Source organism: Mustelus asterias, chromosome 17, assembly GCF_964213995.1.
Source record: "Mustelus asterias chromosome 17, sMusAst1.hap1.1, whole genome shotgun sequence".
Lineage (NCBI taxonomy): Eukaryota > Metazoa > Chordata > Chondrichthyes > Carcharhiniformes > Triakidae > Mustelus > Mustelus asterias.
The window spans coordinates 3,860,879-3,881,138 of NC_135817.1; the positions used below are offsets into that span (position 1 = coordinate 3,860,879).

The following is a 20,260-nucleotide window of genomic DNA, read 5'->3' on the forward strand; positions in this document are numbered from 1 at the left end:
AAAAATGCTTCCTTTGTAATGTTAAAGGGTAAACTTTTGTTCCTTTGGTTGAAGTAAAATTGTTTTGGCAGGTTATGAAAGAAACTGGTGGGATCTTACGCTGTGCTGCTGCTTACTATTTTAAAAGCTAGCATACTCCAGGGAGACTTTTATACAATAGTAGTTTTACAATAACTGTTGTGCAGAGTTCTGTGCTTACAAGAATTGAAGGGATCTCAAGAATATTCCTGATAATCCTATATTTAGCTCACTAAACTATCTTGAACTAATCATTATTACCCTTTCATTGGTAATCAATAGTTCCATCACATTTAAAGTGATAACTTTGGCATATGATCTTCCTGTCAAAAGTCTTCTGAACTGAGACACTATCTGAAAATCCTAATTGGTGTTTTTCTTGCATTTGAAAGTGTTCAATAGTCAACTTTATTTTTCTAGAGATGAGCAGAATGTCCCTGTCAAACCTGGTTATGAGATTAAATTGAATATTGCTGCAGTAAGGAGTGCTGTAACAGCAGTATACATTTTCAGTGAAATGTGCCAGTGCAGTCCACTCAATTTAATTTTATTTCAAAGGATCTGATCATTCAAAACTTTATTTAGTATGAAATTCTGAGTGCTGTTATCTCTATGTCATGTAATTGAGATTATTAGACAATTTTAATGGAAAATATGACTTCAGCTCTGAATTGAATTGTTAGTGTGGCCATTGGCTGTGTGAATTTTTGGAATTGGTAAATTGTGGTAGATCTAATTGTGGGTGAGAATGTTAGGTGTTCTGAACAAATCTTAAACACTCATTTCGCATGACAAGTATGTGTGTCCTTCAGCCACTTCAGTCCAAAGATGTGCGGGTTAGGTTGATTGGCCGTGCTAAAAAAGAAATTGCCCCTTAGTGTCCTGGGATGCGTAGATTAGAGGGAGTAGCGGGTAAAATATGTAGGGATATGGGGGTAGGGCCTGGGTGGGATTGTGGTTGGTGCAGTCTCGATGGGCCGACTGGCCTCTTTCTGTACTGTAGGGTTTCTATGAAACCACACTTTCAAATGTGCATGGTAAATGCGGCACAGCAGTACAGTGGTTAGCGCTGCTGCCTCATAGCACCAGGGACCCGGGTTTGATTCCCGGCTTGGGTCACTGTCTGTGTGGAGTTTGCATGTTCTCCCCGTGTCTGCCGGGGCTCCGGTTTCCTCCCACAGTCTGAAAGATGTGCTGGTTAGGTGGATTGGCCATGCTAAGTTGCCCCTCAGTGTCAGGAGGACTAGGTAGGGTAAATGCATGAGGTTGTGGGAATAGGGCCTGGGTGCGATTGTGGTCAGTGCAGACTCGATGAGCTGAATGGCCTCCATCTGCACTGTAGGATTCTATAAATGAGATCAAATATCTCTGAACTCCGGTCTTCAGTGAATTTAGAAAACAGACAAAGCTCTGATTGGGACCAGATTTCTCATCCAAACTATTAGACTCTCTTTTGCTCTGTACTCTTAAGCTTTTCTGTAGCCAGTTCATGCTATTTGATTTGTTTATCTTTGAAGCTCAAGCTTTTGGATTTCAATGGTGGCACAGTGGTTAACACTGTTGCCTCACCGCTCCAGAGATCCGGGTTCGATTCCGGGTTTGGGTCATTGTCAGTGTGAAGTTTGCACATTCTCCCCGTGTCTGCATGGGTTTCCTCCGGGTGCTCCAGTTTTCTCCTGGAGTTCAAAGATGTGTGGGTTAGGTGGATTGGCCATACTAAATTTCCCCTTAGTGTCAGGAGGACTAGCGAGGGTAAATGCATGGGGTTATGGGGATAGGGCCTGGGTGGGATTGTGGTCAGTGCAGACTCAATGGGCCCAATGGCCACCTTCTGCACTGTAAGATTGTATGATTCTATGAATTTCTATTTCTTCCTTTTTTCATTATTCTTTCTTTTGCCCGCAGCTGAATTCTAGCTAACTGAACAAAATTGCTATCTGGATTATTTTTTTTTCTTCCAGTCTCAGTTGCTGCGCTGTTTCCTTGATGAATTCTGCTTTCTTAGCCCTGCTTTGAACTCTAACTTCTCTGTAAATCTCCAGGCCTTGATGATCTTCATCCCTGAGTACTTAAGGAAGTGCACTAGAATTAGTAGATCCATTGATGGTCATCTTCTAAAATTCTTTGGACTCTGGAATAGTTCCTACAGATTGGAGGGTAATAAGCTTGCTATTCAAAAAGAGAGAGAAAGCAAAAACGGGGATCTATAGACCAGTGAGCCTAACGTCAGGTGTCGGAAAGTTGCTAGAGTCCATTATCGAAGATTTCATAGCACTGCATTTGGAAGGCAGTGGTATAATCAAGCCAAGTCAGCATGGATTTATGAAAGGGAAATCATGCTTGCTGAACCTACTGGAATTCTTTGAGGATGTAACGAGTAAAGCTGACCAGGGAGAACTTGTGAATATGGTTTATTTAGACTTTCAGAAGGCTTTCGACAAGGTGTCACATAGCAGATTACTATATAAAGTCAAAGTGCATAGGATTGCGGGTAGTATCTTGAAATGGATGTCTGAGGACGGATGCCCTTGCTATAGAGGGAGTGCATTGAAGGTTTACCAGGCTGATTCCTGGGATGTCATATGAGAGACTAAATCGGTTAGGATTATATTGACTGGAGTTTAGAAGAATGAGAGGGGACCTCATAGAAACTTATAAAATTCCAACAGGATTAGACAGGGTAGATTCAGAAAGAATGTTCCTGATGGGGGTCATAGTTTGAGGAGAAGGGGTAAACCTTTTAGAACTGAGGTGAGGAGAAATTTCTTCACCCAGAGAGTGGTGAATGTATGGAATTCACTACCACAGAAAGTAGTTGAGGCCAAAATGTTGTGTGATTTCAAGCAGCAATTAGATATAGTTCTTGGGGCTAAAGGGGCCAAGGAGTATGGGGGGGTGGGGGGAAGGGAGGAGTGGAGGTTGGGTGGGATCAGGGTATGAATTTGATAAATCAACCATGACCATAAATGGCAAAGCAGGCTCGAAGGGCCGAATGGCCTACTCCTGTTTCTGTTTCTTTTCAATCAGTATAGTAAAAGTCACCATGGAAATCTTATAAACCTTAACCTCAGCACTAGTATGTCTGTGGATTCAAGGTCCCAGATGAGTAACCAATTAATGCTGTCCTTAGCCAGACCCTGGTCATGGGGGAGTGGGGAAGATCTGGTTAGGGACCAATAACATTTTAAAGTGGATGAAGTTCAAAATGCTTCCTTAGTGAATAAGGATGCAAGATTCCACAGGTTTTGAATAAACAGTAAACTTTACCATACAAGTTTAGAAAGATAATACAATTTACAATATCCATCTTGTACGCTAATATTCAGGGTAAGTATGTGGTATATGTGAATTAGTAGGCAAATTGTGTTCGGACGCACCACAATCCACAGTAGATGATGGATGTGACCAAACCTGATTCCATGGATTTCTCAACCATCCACCCAGATGTTTGTCACGTTGAGTCAACCAATCTCACCGAATGTTGGAGTTTCCGATCTCCACCATTGAAGATTTCACCTTGGAATTCTCTCCAAAAGTTGCCCCTATAAGATGACTTCAATGATATCGCACCTTGCAAGTTCAATCTTGCCTTCTGAGATTCCTTTACCCTGGATCTCTGAGTGTACTCGAGCTTTACCTTCCAAACAAAATTTCTGGTTTTTAGCTCTTTTGAGCAAAACAAACTGCTCCAAAAGGGTGTCTTTGCCCCAGCGGCTCGAAGCATGGATTCGCCAAACTTCAGCTGCCTTCTTGGATCTTCAGGGACCCTCTTGTGCCCACTTTGCTTAAAGTCACTGCATCTCTTTGTTGAATTCAGAGCCTTTAGCTCTGCTCTCTTTTAATTAAGGGGACCTGTTCCTGTCCCCTGGCTTTGTCCCTTAGCTGGGGTGAAGTGGTGCTTGAAGTACCTTTATGATTGTATTGACTGCGCTGCTGCCTTAACTGTTGCAAAATGAAAAATTGTTTCAGTTGCACACGAACGCTTTAAATTGTGACTAAATGTATTATCGGACACTGATCCACGATGGTCAAGAAGGTCCTCTGTTTGGATTCTAGCCTGTTGATTCAGCTGATCATATCATATGCGTTAACCTTCATCTCTCCAAGCTGAAGAGAGAAGAAATGGCCAAAAGTCTAAGACATAACTATCTCATGTCCCTTGTTCAAGAGTGAAGTATCGGTGAGGCATAGTTTGGTTTGGTTGTGATAGCTGAATAGATGTGCAGTCGACTGGCATTGATGTCCAGTCTAATCCATAAGAACGATCTCGGTAGATTATTGGATTGCTATTATCTGTGTAACCATATTGCCCATTCATTAGTATCCTCAGGAGGAAAGGAGCAACTGAAAAATTATTTAGTTCGAGCATAAATAACTGCATAAACCTGTTGCTTAGGATGTGATCCAAACTACTGTGGTAATTCCATAAAAGATCAATCTTGTCTACATTAGATTATTTAAAAAAAATATTCTTTTAATGTTGTTAAAATATGGGTTTTTTTTTCAATCATGAACCACTTTTAACTTGTTAAATCATGATTTGATTTAAGCAGAAGCTTTGGTAAGTGAGTTGACTTTCTCTTTTGTTTACTGTTGCTGCACTATTATGGAATTAATTTGCCTCACTATTAACACCCTCTTTCTGATGCGGTAAACTATGCTATTTGCCGATTGTCTTTTTTTATGCGAACCGTAACAGAGTGAATTGGGATCCGATATAACTGCAAGCATTACAGTTGGCTGTATTCATGTTCTCGTTTGAAGTCCCCACATGCATTTTTCCAGCAGGGGTCACTGGATAGCAGTCAGAGGGTGTTGTTTTTCAGTACTTTGTTGCACAGAGTTCATGAGGCTCATTGTGGCACACTAATCTGCCATCCAAAATAAGAGATGTTGCTCAACGCAAATGGGCCATTGAATCATGTCCTGGTCTGTATGACTTAGTACTATGCTGAATGGAGGTGTTAGCCATAAAGAAAAGTAAGTAAGATGTGTATTTATAAAGTGCCTTTCGCCACCACAGCACATCCCAAAGTGTTGTACATTCAATATAGAACCTTTGAGGTTTAGTCTCTGTTCTAATGTAGAAACAAGGATAGCCAATTTGCAGACAGCATAATAATCAGAATCTGTGGAAGTGATTGACTTTGGCTAAGATACCAAGGCTAACTCCACTTCTTCACAATAGTGATCTGGAATCTTTTATGGCCATTTAAGAGGGTATAGATCGGGCCTTAGTTTAATGTTTCACCCAAAGACATCACTTCTTACTGTGCAGTACTCGCTCGATGGAGTTTCAGTCTTTGATTTTTGTGCTCAAATTCTGGACTGGGACTTGAACCCAGAACCTTCAGACTCTGGTGGGAATGCTACCAACTCAGTCACAGCTGACAAGTTACTGTAGAGCTTTGTAGATTTTCCTCACTTTTTTGCATAATTTAATAATCAGTTAATCCCGAAAACTAGCAACATTGCTGCAATTATGTATAAAGGTCAATGGAATAAAAGATTAAATTCCAAGTGGGAAGGATTAGGATACAATTCCCCAAGTTCTGGATCTGGCTGTTTTCACAGGGGCTGTCCTAGAAAGGGGAGGCAATGGTCTGAAGGTATCGCTAGACAATTAATCCAGAAACTCAGCTAATGTCCTTGGGACCCGGGTTCGAATCCCACCACGGCAGATGGTGGAATTTGAATTCAATAAAAAAAATACTGGAATTAAGAATCAACAGATGACCATGAAACCATTGTCGATTGTCGGAAAATCCCATCTGGTTCACTGATGTCCTTCAGGGAAGGGAATCTGCCGTCCTTACCTGGTCTGCCCCACATGTGACTCTAGAGCCACAGCAATGTGGTTGACTCTCAACTGCCCGGCAGGGGCAACTAGGGATGGGCAATAAAATGGACGATGCTTGTGTCCCACGAATAATTTTGAAAAAATGAACAAAAATAACATGGACAAAGATCCTCAGTGACTCCTTGAGCGCAGTAGTGAATGGAAAGCATCTATAACCTCAAGGTTCTAAAGTGAAATCATTTATTAAGTATTCTCAGTCAAGACTTAAGTCTTTAGCTGTAGCTTTCATCCTGGTGGTACAACCATGACCAATTTACTTTATTGGTTACTATCAATTCAGTTTGTTTTTGTTAAGTTTAGTCGGGTTGTTAGAGTGAGTGATTTAGATAAAATGAACATGGGGTATTTTCATTCCTCATTCTACTGAAAAAGTTTTTTAAAGCTTATTTATTAGTGTCACAAGTCGGCTTACATTCACACTGTAATGAAGTTACTGTGAAAATCCCCTAGTCGCCACACTCCGGCGTCTGTTCGGGTACACTGGGAGAATTTAGCATGGCCAATGCACCTAACCAGTATGTCTTTTGGACTGTGGGAGGAAACCGGAGCACCCGGAGGAAACCCACGCAGACATGGGGAGAACGTGCAAACTCCACACACAGTGCCCTAAGCCAGGATTCGAACCCGGGTCTCTGGCGAGCCGAACGTGGGAACCTATGCATTGAGCAAGTTTGTGAAATCTGATCTGATGGACAAATCGTGTTGTGTGTAGTCTTGTAGTCCCTCATTGGTGTAGATAACGAGGTTTGAGATATTGTGCTTGGTTCTTTTCTCCTGCTTCAGGCTTTTTACTCTTTGCATTAGACCTCTTATTGCCAAAGTAGCAAATCATATCCAGGCTGTGTACAGGAGTAGGTTGAATCAGTCTGACGGCATCAAACATTGTTCACGTCTCTATTCCGTTTGGACTTTGTTTCTTTTTCAGGTTTTGGGTGCTGGAGTGTCATCAGATGACAAACTTCCAGAAAATGCCTCACTAGGCTGTTCTTGGCAAGACAGTCATATAAATGAATTCAGCTGTGCTTGGTAACAGCAACAAATTCTAAATTGTCCTGAGCATAGAACATAGAACAGTGCAGCACAGAACAGGCCCTTCGGCCCACGATGTTGTGCCGAGCTTTATCTGAAACAAAGATCAAGCTACCCCACTCCCTATCATCCTGGTGTGCTCCATGTGCCTATCCAATAACCGCTTAAATGTTCCTAAAGTGTCTGACTCCACTATCACTGCAGGCAGTCCATTCCACACCCCAACCACTCTCTGCGTAAAGAACCTACCTCTGATAGAGCAGTGCAAACCTTTTTCAGCGGGGAAAGGGGGGCAGCAACTGGTACAAATATTGATGCATTTTCGAGGGACCCTTGTTCTTAACTTTGACACAATGCAATCACTGCATTTAAAAGAAAAGCTTTAGTTACTCAAATTCTCACTACTTACTAATGAGTTTGCACATCAAATACAAATGGCTTTGCTGAATGCTGGGATTTTCTTATGCTCATGGAGGCAATATAAAGCAACCACGGTAAATGGACATGAGTATACAAGGGGTTAATATATTAAGTTTTATAGGCTGAACAGATTGTTCCAGCATCAGTGTAATCATAAGGTCTCCCCACCACCATTAACTCATCCAATACACTGTATGCATTAAATTAAAATTGATTAACTTGAATTGGTTCAGATCTGCTTCCACTGTTTTTTTAATACGATGCAAAGCATCATTCATTGAAAATGACTGGTCCCGATAGTTGCATAAAATGCTCACTGCCTAAGCTTTATACTGTGACTTGTCAAATTGCTCACAAAACATACTTTTTAAAATATTTGTTCATGGGATATGGGTATTGCTGGCAAGTCAAATGTTTATTTTCCAACCCTAATTGCTCTTGAGGAACAGTTGCAGTGATACCTGCATTAGCTGTGAGAAAGGTGAGCACATTAAGCCCCAAGAAATCCAGGAGCATCAGTTGGATGAATAATTGATGCATCGGATACTCCAGCGTGTTGCGGGCTGCACCACTGCAGTCAGTAACTCACTGACTGGCGCAACAATCAGTTTTTTGTTTTGTTTTGTGATGAGAGTTCCCTGGCAGTGATCCTGTTAGCTTTAAATGGTAGACTATTCCTGTAAAATAAGGAACGAATAAATACATTATCTGCGAAGAAACATCTACAAGCATGATCTGACAGGACTCCCTTCAGAGAGAGGTTTCTTAACTTGGGGCATCATTCCAGACAGTTAGTATAACATAGATTTAAAGTAGGGGGCAAGAGATTTGGAGGGGATTTGAGGAAAATCTTTCTCACCCTGGAACTCCCTGCCTGAAAGGGCAGTAGAGGCAGCTACCCTCACAACATTTAAGAAGCATTTAGATGAGCTCTTGAAATGCCATAGCATACAAAGTTTTGATTTGATTTATTATTGTCATGTGTATTAACATAGTGAAAAGTATTGTATCTTGCGCGCTATACAGACAAAGCATACCGTTCATAGAGAAGGAAAGGAGAGAGTGCAGAATGTAGTGTTACAGTCATAGCTAGGGCGTAGAGAAAGATCAACTTAATGCAAGGTAGGTCCATTCAAAAGTCTGACAGCAGCAGGGAAGAAGATGTTCTTGAGTCGGTTGGTACGTGACCTCAGACTTTTGTATCTTTTTCCCGAAGGAAGAAGGTGGAAGAGCGAATGTCCGGGGTGCATGGTGTCCTTAATTATGCTGGCTGTTTTGCCGAGGCAGCGGGAAGTGTAGACAGAGTCAATGGATGGGAGGCTGGTTTGCGTGATGGATTGGTCTACATTCATGATCTATGGAACAAAGAACAGTATAGCACAAGAACAGGCCCTTCGGCCCTCCAAGCCTGCACCGATCATGTTTACCTATCTAAACCAACTGCTTATGTCCCTCTATTCCCATTTGTTCATATGCCTATCAAGATCAGTCTTAAATGTGGCTAATGTAACTGCCTCAACCACCTCACTTGGCAATGCATTCCAGGCCCCCGCCACCCTTTGTGTAAAAAAAAAACTTCTCCTGCCCATCTCTACTGAACCCCACCCCCCATCTTGAACTTGTGCCCCCTTGTAATTGTCATTTCTGCCTTGGGGGGGTAAAAAGCTTCCAACTGTTCACCCTATCTATACCCCTCATAATTTTATAAACTTCCATCAGGTCGCCCCTCAGCCTCCGTCTTTCCAGGGAGAACAATCCCAGTTTATTCAATCTCTCCTCGTAGCTAATACGCTCCATACTAGGCAACATCCTGGCAAACCTTTTCTGCACTCTGTCCAAAGCCTCCACATCCTTCTGGTCGTGTGGTGACCAGAATTGGACACAGTATTCCAAATGTGGCCGACCAACATTTTGTACAACTGTACAACAAGTGCTGGAAAATGGGATGAGAATAGATAGGTGTTTGATGGCTGGTGCAGACATGATGGGCCGAAGGGTGTTTTTATGTGCTGTAGAAGTCTGACTAAGGCGTATCGGAAAACATTTCCTAACCATTCTGGCTTTGTACACAGTCTCACTTATGGGGTCTTGTCATCTCACTTATGGGGTCTTGTCACCTCACTTCCATTGTGGTGAATATGGTTGCCATTTGCTGTTTAAACATCAGTTCACTGAAGAGAGGGGTTTGAGCGCACAAAGTTATTTGGGCAGTTTCCCCTAACGTTCAACTCCCTAAATAAACAAGTGACTTGACACACTGAATAGAAGCCATGATCCCTGCCATAGCTAAGTAGGCTATTGGCTGTAGCAAGTTGGAAGACCCAAAGAACTGCTGCATGATCTTCAGCTTCTGATTGAAGCCATTGGCTTCACGGGGGCGTTATCAAATCTAATTTGACATTGAGCCCTAAGAGAGCTTATGACAGGTGACCAGAAACTTGATCAGAGAGGCCTTTAATGGAGGAGAATTTTGAGGCCTAGACAGCTGAAAATGGAGCATTAGCACTGCTGCCTCACAGCACCAGGGACCCGGGTTTGATTCCCGGCTTGGGTCACTGTCTGTGTGGAGTCTGCATGTTCTCCCCGTGTCTGCATGAGTTTCCTCCGGGTGCTCCGGTTTCCTCCCAAAGTCTGAAAGACGCGCTGGTTAGGGTGTATTGACCTGAACAAGCGCTGGACTGTGGCGCCTAGGGGAATTTCACAAAAACTTCATTGCAGTGCGAATGTATTAACGTGTGACTAATAAACTTTAGATTCAAATCCTACCATGGTAACTAGTGGAATTTAAATTCAATTCAGCGAAAGCTCGTCTTAGCAATGGTAAACACGAAACTATCATCAGGTATTTAAACTTACACTAATGTCCTTTAGGGAAGGGAATCTGCCACCTAATCTGGTCTACATGTGACTCCAGATCCACAGTAATACTTAACTGCCCTATGAAACGGCCTAGCAAGCCACTCAGTTCAAGGGCAATTAGGGATAGGCAATACATGTTTACCAGTGACACCCACATTGCATTAATGAAAAAGTTTGGTAGGGTAAGCAAGGCCGAGGAGGGTTTAAACACTGATATGAACACTTTTAAACCTGAGGTTTTTGTGGCTGGGGGGCTAATTCGATCAGTGAGGGGTGAAGTGTTTTGTTGGAGTCATAGAAATCATAGAAACCCTACAGTGCAGAAGGAGGCCATTCGGCCCATCTAGTCTGCACCGACTACAATCCCACCCAGGCCCTACCCCCACATATTTACCCACTAATCCCTCTAACCTATGCATCTCAGGGGCAATTTTAACCTGGCCAATCAACCTAACCTGCACATCTTTGGACTGTGGGAGGAAACCGGAGCACCCGGTGGAAACCCACGCAGACACGAGGAGAATGTGCAAACTCCACACAGACAGTGACCCGAGCCGGGAATCGAACCCGGGACCCTGGAGCTGTGAAGCAGCAGTGCTAACCACTGTGCTACCGTGCCGCCAGGATACAGACAGCTGAGCTTTGGATCAGCAGAAGTCTACAGTGTGTAAGATGGAAGGCTGGCCGAGATCGGAATATTTGGGTTTAGAAGAAACAAGTGTCGATGAGGTCAATAGCAGATGGCCGGAGGCAGAGCTGGCTGATGTTACAGAGGTGGAAGTTGGCAATATTGGTCACAAAAAGGATAAGGGGTTGGAAATTAAGCTCGGAATCAAAACCCCAAAGTTATAATCGTGGTGCAGTCTCTGTGGCTAGGGAAAGGGAACGGGTGGCACAGTGGTTCGCACTGTTGCCTCACAGCGCCAGGGACCCGGGCTTGATTCCCGACTTGGGTCACTGTCTGTGTGGAATTTGCACGTTCTCCCCGTGTCTGCGTGGGTTTCCTCCGGGTGCTCCGGTTTCCTCCCACAGTCCAAAGATGTGCGGGTTAGGTGGATTGGCCATGCTAAATTGCCCCTTAGTGTCAGGGGGACTAGCTAGGGTAAATTGCTTGGTGTTATGGGGATGGGTGGGATTGTGGTCGGTGCAGACTTGATGGGCCGAATGGTCTCCTCCTGCACTGTAGAATTCTATGATTCTCTGAATGGCTAGGGGTCGAAGTCATGGTCTTTAGTCCTCACAATGTTTTATTGCAGTAAGTTTCTAGTTCTGGATGTCGATAAGCAGCATTGCAAATCAGATGCAGTGCAGATTTTGAGGCCGGGCTGGGTATCACCAACTGAAATGTGGATGTTTTTTGTATCCTGTTGCTGAGGGGTTGTAGGTGAGAAATTGGATTGGAAATGTGGAAACACTTTTAAGAACCTTGATCCTGCAGTCCATCTGATGAGTTCTTTCAGAGCCTGGCTCAGCTGCAGGGTTTTCTGGCATCTCCTTGCGCACTTTAGTGTCTGGCATTCAAGACCAGTGCGTGGCCAAAGGTGTTGCTGGGATCCTTCCCTCATTGCCATCTCCATACTTTGATCAGTAACTTTCATTAGCAGACCTCCAATAATCGTGGAGATATCAAGCCTGGGTATACATGCAGATCTGATAATAAACCATGAAATTATGAACCAGATTACCTTTGGGAACCGTCCAATAATCTCATGGAATTAGAAGGTCAGATTATCAGTGGGGACCCCTGTGGAAAATATACTGCCCAAAGTGCAATCTGTTCAGGAAATAAATTGTTGGTATATCCCTGGAAAGTGAAATAGACATTGAAACTTTGGATAATTTCCATTTGGGTGCATGAAAAATGTGAGGCAAGGTGTATCACAATTGATCCTCGAAAATTTACTGGATTTTGTAATAGAACTACTTTAGCATTGAGTTTAATGTTAATAGTGGCATTAATTGATAGATTTGAAAAGGAAACAATTGCAGGGCTCTGTGGAAAGAGGAAGGGAGTGGAAATAACTGGATAGCTCTTTAACGGCTAGCACAAGCATATTGGGCTGAAGGGTCTTGTGCGCTATATGATTTCATATTCTGACCTTGCTGAATAACACAACATTCCCAGGGCAGGAGGTCGATCTGATTCAGTGTTGAAAATAAGGGACGTGGCAAAGTTGGGAATGATTCTTCCCATTGTTACGAGAGTCCAAAATAAATGGGGGCAACCTTGAAACTCAGCATTAGAGATCTTAAAAGAAAATTCAGGAAAAAAGTGTTTTTGCGCACACACTTGAGAGTTTGGAATGCACTGCTGCAGCAAACCATGGGTGCAAAAGTCTGTTCTAATTGTGAATAAATTGTTACTTGGGGACCGGTGGTGTTGAGAGGTTACTTGTGACCATGTTACCATGACGAATAAAATAGTGGAGCAACCTGAGTCCAAAGCCTCTTTTAAATTTCTGCTGATGAAAAGGTAACTATTCTTCCCCCTCCCTCCCACGTTCCAGTATATTGGTATCTTTTGTACCTGTCTAATTCTGATGGGAGTGGCTCCCTGTCTGGACTCAGTGCCACACAGTGTAGAAATTTAGTGGACCAGCTCCCTGGCCTTTTGCACTTCAGCTTTTTGCTGCCCTTCTGGATGCTGTATGCTGATGTGTTATGGTGTTTGTGAGCTACCATGGATTGGGGCTCCATGCTTGCATTTGTGTGCTGAGCCCTTGCACAAATGGCACTAATTTCGAGTTGGGGGTATTTGGTTTGATCCATTAATTTGGCTGTGCTCAGCTGAGCTTTCAGCCCCATTTCCTCTCTATCACTAAGATTGTCCAGCTTCCCCATTACCTGTCCACTCCTGACTCAGCCCATCTGCTGCTCAGACACTTATCTCCATGTTTGTCTATCCCAATGATGTTATAGATGGTCAATCGTCGTCTTCAATTCAAAAACTTGAGCTCATCCAAACTCTGCTGCCTATGTCCTAACTTTCACCAAGTGTCGTTGTTATGGTTCAGGTCAGAAACTCCAAAGCGTTTTGTGAAGCCTGCCAAGTTTTGCATCTTGAATTTGGTTAGGATCAGCATGAGATGCTTCACTTCAGGTGTGATTCAAATGACTCAGTAGGGAGCTTTTATCAAACAAAGTTTATTTAAAAATATAGTTAACATGTATAGTAATAAAATTAGCAGCAACTTTTATCCAATTACAAACAAGAAACAAAACAACCACTATAATGTATAACTCTTAATGAATATCTCTAACGTGTTCCAATTAAACCCCAAAATCCAATAAACAATCCCTTTAGACAGGTTTATCACTGCACAGGCTAAAGCTCACTTCATACTGGAATCCAGTTCCCTGGGTTGAATGCAGATTTCAAATGATCTTGAAAACTCAGAGCAGCTTGTATTCTTTAAAACACCAAAACATTGCTTCTTTACTGCAGGATGGCAAACAAAATGTGCATTCAGCAAACTGGTAAAACTTTAACAATAAAAAAGAGAGACTTCTTTCATACATGCTTCTCATACTGCAGCCTAAACGAAACTAAAACCAACCCTTGTCACATGACCAGCACATTTCTTTCTTTCTCCTCCCATCATTGACCTCACCTAAGGATGAGAACTGCAGAGATCATGATTTTAAAAAAAACCTCTCAAAGGGACACAAACATCACAGTCGTTCCACCGTCAGCTTGGCACTAGCTGATCAATATTGGCTTTCCCAGTCGACCAAAGCTGCCAAAATTCTCATCAACTTATTCAAATCCTTCTGGCCTTGCCTCCTGTTACCTCTAACCCTACAACCCACTCAACTGTGGTTTTGTCCCATTCTGATTTCTTGCAAATTTCCCACTTTGTTTTCCTCACATTCACAGACAACCTTTTAACCAAGCTGTGGCATTCCCTCAAGTTTTCCCACCACCTACTTGAAGGTCTTCTCTAAAGTAAACCCTTTTAATCACTTCATCTAATATACTTTTTCATTAGCTTGGGGTGTCAGTTTCTGATTATGCTCCTGTGATGTGCCTTGGAATATTTGTTGTATGTTAAGTGCATTCTATAAATGGAAGTTATTAGTGGAGCTTTGGAGGCACGGAGTGGAATTGTCCACATTATGTGGTTCACCTTTTAATATTAATTTTACAGCACAGGCAAATAGGCTTCTGAAGCTGTCGATACCTGTATGTTGGTCAATTAAAATGCGTACATATTTGGTTCAAGAATAAAACCATGAAGTACAAAATAGCTCTATGGTGCCAAATATCACTCCGCATACTAATTTACTGATCTCAGAAAAATGGGCAGTGGTGGAGGAAATTGATCCCCAAAACATCACTAACACCTTGGGATTCCAGGTAATAAGAGAATTTTATTTTTTTGGACATTGCAGGTCAGGATCATTAGTCATAAGCTTATTTTTCATAAAACATCTAATATCACCAAAGAAGGCATTCCTTTATTAATAACCCAACAAAAGGAAATGCAAAATAAAAACAGAATCATAGAATCCAACAGTGCAGAAGGAGGCCATTCGGCCAATTGAGATATGTCGAGGGACAGGTCGTATTGAGGAAGCAGGGGGGCTGCAGAAGGACTCGGACAGGTTAAGAGAGTGAGTAAAAAAGTGGTAGATGGAATACAACGTGGAAAAGTGTGAAGTTGTGCACTTTGGAAGGGGGAATGGAGGCATAGACTATTTTCTAAATGGGGAAATGTTTAGGAAATCAAATACAAAGGGATTTGGGAGTCATTGTTCAAGATTCTCTTAAGGTTAATGTGCAGGTTCAGTTGGCAGTTAGGAAGACAAATGCAATGTTAGCATTTATGTCAAGAGGGCTAGAATACAAGAGCAGGGATGTACTTCTGAGGCTGTATAAGGCTCTGGTCAGACTCTATTTGGAGTGTTGAGAGCAGTTTTGGGCCCTGTATCTAAGGAAGGACGTGCTGGCCTTGGAAAGGGTCCAGAGGAGGTTCACAAGAACGATCCCTGGAATGAAAAGCTGGTCTGAGGAACGGCTGAGGACTCTGGGTCTGTACTCGTTGGAGTTTAGAAGGATGAGGGGGGATCTTGGGACAATTTTGGGCCCCACACCTCAGGAAGGACATACTGGCACTGGAGCGGGTCCAGCGGAGATTCACACGGATGATCCCAGGAATGGTAGGCCTGACATACGATGAACGTCTGAGGATCGTGGGATTATATTCATTGGAGTTTAGGAGGTTGAGGGGAGATCTAATAGAAACTTACAAGATAATGAACGGCTTAGATAGGATGGATGTAGGGAAGTTGTTTGCATTAGCAGGGGAGACTAGGACGCGGGGGCACAGCCTTAGAATAAAAGGGAGTCACTTTAGAACAGAGATGAGGAGAAATTTCTTCAGCCAGAGGGTGGTAGGTCTGTGGAATTCATTGCCACAGAGGGCTGTGGAGGCCGAGACGTTGAGCGTCTTCAAGACAGAAATTGATAAATTCTTGATTTCTCGAGGAATTAAGGGCTATGGGGAGAGAGCGGGTAAATGGAGTTGAAATCAACCATGATTGAATGGTGGAGTGGACTCGATGGGCCGAATGGCCTTACTTCCGCTCCTATGTCTTATGGTCTTATGGTCTTATTGAAACTTACAGGATACTGTGAGGGCTGGATAGAGTGGACGTGAGAGGATGTTTCCACTAGTAGGAAAAACTAGAACCAGAGGGCCAAACCTCAGACTAAAGCGACGATCCTTTAAAACAGAGATGAGGAATTTCTTCAGAGAATGGTGAATCTGTGGAACTCTGCCGTAGAAGGCTGTGGAGACCAGGTCATTGAGTGTCTTTAAGACAGAGATAGATAGGTTCTTGATTAATAAAGGGATCGGGGGTTATAGGGAAAAGGCAAGAGAATAGTGATGGGAAAAATATCATCCATGATTGAATGGTGGAGCATTGGGCCGAGTGGCCTAATTCTGCTGCTATGTCTTATGGAGTCTGCACCGACCATGATCCCACCCAGGCCCTATCCCCACAACTCCATGTATTTCCCCTGACACTAAGGAGTAATTTTAGCATGGCCGAGCCACCTAACCCCACAGCTTTGGGCTATGGGAGGAGACCGGAGCACCTGGAGGAAACCCACGCAGACACGGGGAGAATGTGCAAACTCCGCACAGACAGTGACCCAAGCTGGGAATCGAACCCGGGTCCCTGGCGCTGTGAGGCAGCAATGTGAACCACCGTGCCACCTGGTGCTGGAAATACTTGGCCAGTCTGGCAGCATCTGTGGAGAGAGAAACAAGAGTGAACATTTCAGGTCAAGGACCTGTAGAACTACTACTTTTTAAAATTCGATCTGCGTAAATGCTGCCACTGTGGCGCATGAGTCCTAGAGTGGGGAGCTCTACCGACTGAGCCACTGGAGCTGTGAAGAACTGCCAGCAATGCAGATTCTGCCTTTGAGAGTCTTCAATCTTGTCAGGTGTGTTACGTCCTCTTGAACCTTCCAAATTCAAATTCACCTAATCCATTATGTATCTATGCTTTTGTCACAACATACTCCAGTACACAGAGCTCGTGCTGTGTCAGTTCCCAGTCTGCCTACTTATAATTCTGCATGCTCTAAATGCGGCCTATGTTGAAGCAGGATTAAATGTTCAGATCTCTTAAATAATTTTTTGCTTGAATACCATAACCATTTCCATCTGGTTAAATGTTTCCTGCACCCTTTTCATTTCAAAAGAGATTAGGGAAAAAAAATCGGAGAGGATGGTTAGAATAATTGAAGATAGATAAATAAAGTGGTGTAGTGGTATTGTCACTGGACTAGTAATCCAGAGACCCAGGGTAATGCTCTGGGGACTTGGGTTTGAATTCCACCATAGCAAATGATGAAATTTGAATGAATTAAAAGTCTAACAATGAATCATTGTCGATTGTTCTAAAAGCCCATCTGCTTCACCATTGTTCTTTAGGGAAGATAATCTGCCTTCCTTACCATGGTACTTACCATGAATCTGTGGTTGACTCTTAAATGCCTTTTGGAACAGCCTAGCAAGCCACGCAGTTCAAGGGCAGTTATGGATGGGCAATAAATGCCAGCTTGCTCAAATGGAGGTTGAGCAACAGCATTGACCTGATGGACCAAGTAGCCTCCTGAGCCATTCTTTGGTTATTTCTACTTTTAAGAAAACCAAACACATTTGGAATGGAAAAAGCACGACCTTGCTTTTGATATCTTCAGTTTGCACACTCCGGGATTATTTTATGTTACCTTTACGCTATATAGAATCATAGAATCTCTACAGTGCAGAAGGAGGCCTTTCAGCCCATCGAGTCTGCATCGACCACAATCCCACCCAGGCCCTATCCCCCACAACCCCATGAATTTACCCGAGTCCCTTTGACGCTAAGGAGCAATTTAGCATGGCCAATCCACCTAACCACGTTTTTCAGATTGTGGGAGGATACCGGAGCACCTGGAGGAAACCCACGCAGACACGGGGAGAACGTACAAACTCCAGACAGACGATGACCCAAGCCGGGAATTGAACCCGGGTCCCTGGCGCTGTGAGGCAGCAGTGCTAATCATTGTGCCACCCAGGTTAAAATACCTTTTAACTTCAACAAATGTCAGAGAGAATATTGTGCTCAGTGAGCCTGCATTCTGCTGAGTGCAATTTCAATTCCTGCCAAATTGTCAAGAAGGCTGCGGAGAGTAGTTGAATGTATATCAATCAGCATAGTCACAAAAGGTTGCAACCAGAGGATTCCAAACCCTGGTCAATATTTGTAAACCAGATGCATAATAATTGGTTTTGTAGTGGTTAACATGTTTACACTAATCCTTGCCATGGTGTTAATTGAATGAACCATAAATGTGAAATTCTACTTGCCTCTGGAAATCTCACTCTCGTCGATTTTGAAGGAGGAAATTTTGCACTGAGGTCAGAAGTGATATGATCTGTCTCCAAAATAGTATCAGTGGGGCAATCATTTTTTTATTGATTAGTGTCACAAGTAGACCTACATTAATACTGCCACACTCCAGCCTGTTCGGGTACATTGAGGGAGAATTTAGCATGGCCAATGCACCTAACCAGCACATCTTTCGGACTGCGGGAGGAAACCGGAGCACCCGGAGGAAACCCACGCAGACACGAAGAGAATGTGCAAACTCCACATACAATCATCCAAGTCAGGAATTGAACCTGGGTCCCTGGCGCTGTGAGGTAGCAGTGCTAACCACTGTGCCGCCCGATATTTTGCTTTTGGCCTGACCTTGCAATATGTGCACTTTTTTGGCTGCTGTGAATTTTCTAAGCTATTGACATCTGAAGCTGATTACCAGTGTTTAGTTGCTGAGGTTGGAGAGTTTGGGGTAAGACTTGCTCAAATTTGCAAATACTGGTAATTAACAAAGATCCCAATTGTGCCAGGCACCAAATAAATTCTTCATTGTCATTAACCGAAGGTTGTTTTCAAGTAAGGAAAGATTCTCTTGTGCCACTTGCCAACTTTGCTCCATCTGCTGGATATTCCACAGTTCAGGCATGAATTTGAGCTATATGGAATCATAGCATCCCTCAGTGTAGAGGGATTCGGCCCATCGAGTCTGCACCGACCACAATCCACCCAGGCCCGATCCCCACAACCCCATGCATTTACCCCAGCTAGTCCCTTTGACACTAAGGGGCAATTTAGCCTGGCCAATCCACCGAGCCTGCACATCTTTGTACTGTGGGAGGAAACCGGAGCTCTCAGAGGAAACCCAAACAGATACGGGGATAACGTGCAAACTCCACACAGCCACCCAAGGCGTCCTGATGTATGTTCTTACAGGGCCTAGTTTTTCTTGCCCAAAAAGAAGTTATTGTCCAACGGGTACAGATTTTCTTTCCATTTAACTGACTTTAAAAATGGATTGAGACCAGCCATGTCTCTGAAGTGAATCTGAATTAGGCCCAAGTGGTTTTCAGCTATTTTCTTGATCATTGTCTTTCTGGTTTTCCTCAAGTATACGATCTTTCTTTACTTAGCAGTGAAACTAGAACACTAAGTATCGGCTTGTTTGAATGTATTTACATCTTGTCTTGCTGCTCTATTGTAGTTGAGATTTAATGTCTGAATTTCGAGTGGCATTGTTCATGGAGGAACATGTAAAAAATGTTCCTTGCTCTGCATCTGTCCCACTTTAATGGCGAGCTTGCATTCTCGTATCTGTGGTGCTAATTGGGACATTAATATCTGCTTATGAGTTTTCTAAACTATCAATCACTTTGCTTTTTTTTTTTGATCAATTGTTTTTTTTTTCAGGGGCGAAACCCTTTCTTTCTGGAACCATCTATTATCGTTACGATTACTGACGGGAACAAATTGACAAATAGTAGTGGGATACAGGATGAGGTAAGTTGTTTTTGTCAGTGTTCACAATTTTTAATAATGGCAGTAGATTTTTCCCTCGGGATGCTTATGGATGTACTTTTGGTTCTCTGGGGAACTCTGTTAAATTCACTGAATTCAGAGACGGCTAATGAAAATATTTATTTAGCATATTCTGAATTTCAGTTTCCTACTCAACACTTGTACCCATGTTTGTCATGTATATTGTCTTGGACATAACACCTGCATTGAAAACTTACAGATTTTATTTCTTAATATCGAAGGTATATTTCATAATTATCTCTGGAGTATCTCCGTATACCTTGACACCAAGAGCAATTTTTTTGAATTGTCTTGGTGGCTTTTTGAGTGATAATAGTGAAGAAACGTTTTGATTAAAAATGTATTTTGTAAGCGTTAATATATTTAGAGGAAAAATGCCTGGCAGAGGAAGAGGGAGTATCTGCGGATGAGGAGCAGATCTTGGGAACCCAGGAAAGTAGTTTGGAAGACCAAATATATGGATTTTAGTAAGGCGTTTGATAAGGTTCACCATGGTAGGCTTCTGCAGAAAATGCAGATGTATGGGATTGGGGGTGATCTAGGAAATTGGATCAGGAATTGGCTAGCGGATAGGAAACAGAGGGTGGTGGTTGATAGTAAATATTCATCATGGAGTGCGGTTACAAGTGGTGTACCTCAGGGATCTGTTTTGGG

At 42.9% G+C, this 20,260-nt stretch overlaps 1 protein-coding gene across 6 annotated transcripts in view; it reads left to right on the forward strand.

Annotated features, from left to right (window-relative positions):
- LOC144506282 (integrator complex subunit 6-like) overlaps positions 1-20,260 on the forward strand; it is a 111,617-nt gene that overhangs the window by 14,695 nt on the left and 76,662 nt on the right. For all 6 annotated transcript variants that reach the window (XR_013499875.1, XR_013499877.1, XM_078232165.1 and 3 more), the window contains exon 4: positions 19,478-19,567. Coding sequence is in view for 4 of the 6 variants with exons in the window: in XM_078232165.1 (XP_078088291.1) it covers positions 19,478-19,567 (90 nt within the window). In the remaining 2 variants the exon portion in view is untranslated. The remainder of the gene's footprint in view (positions 1-19,477; positions 19,568-20,260) is intronic.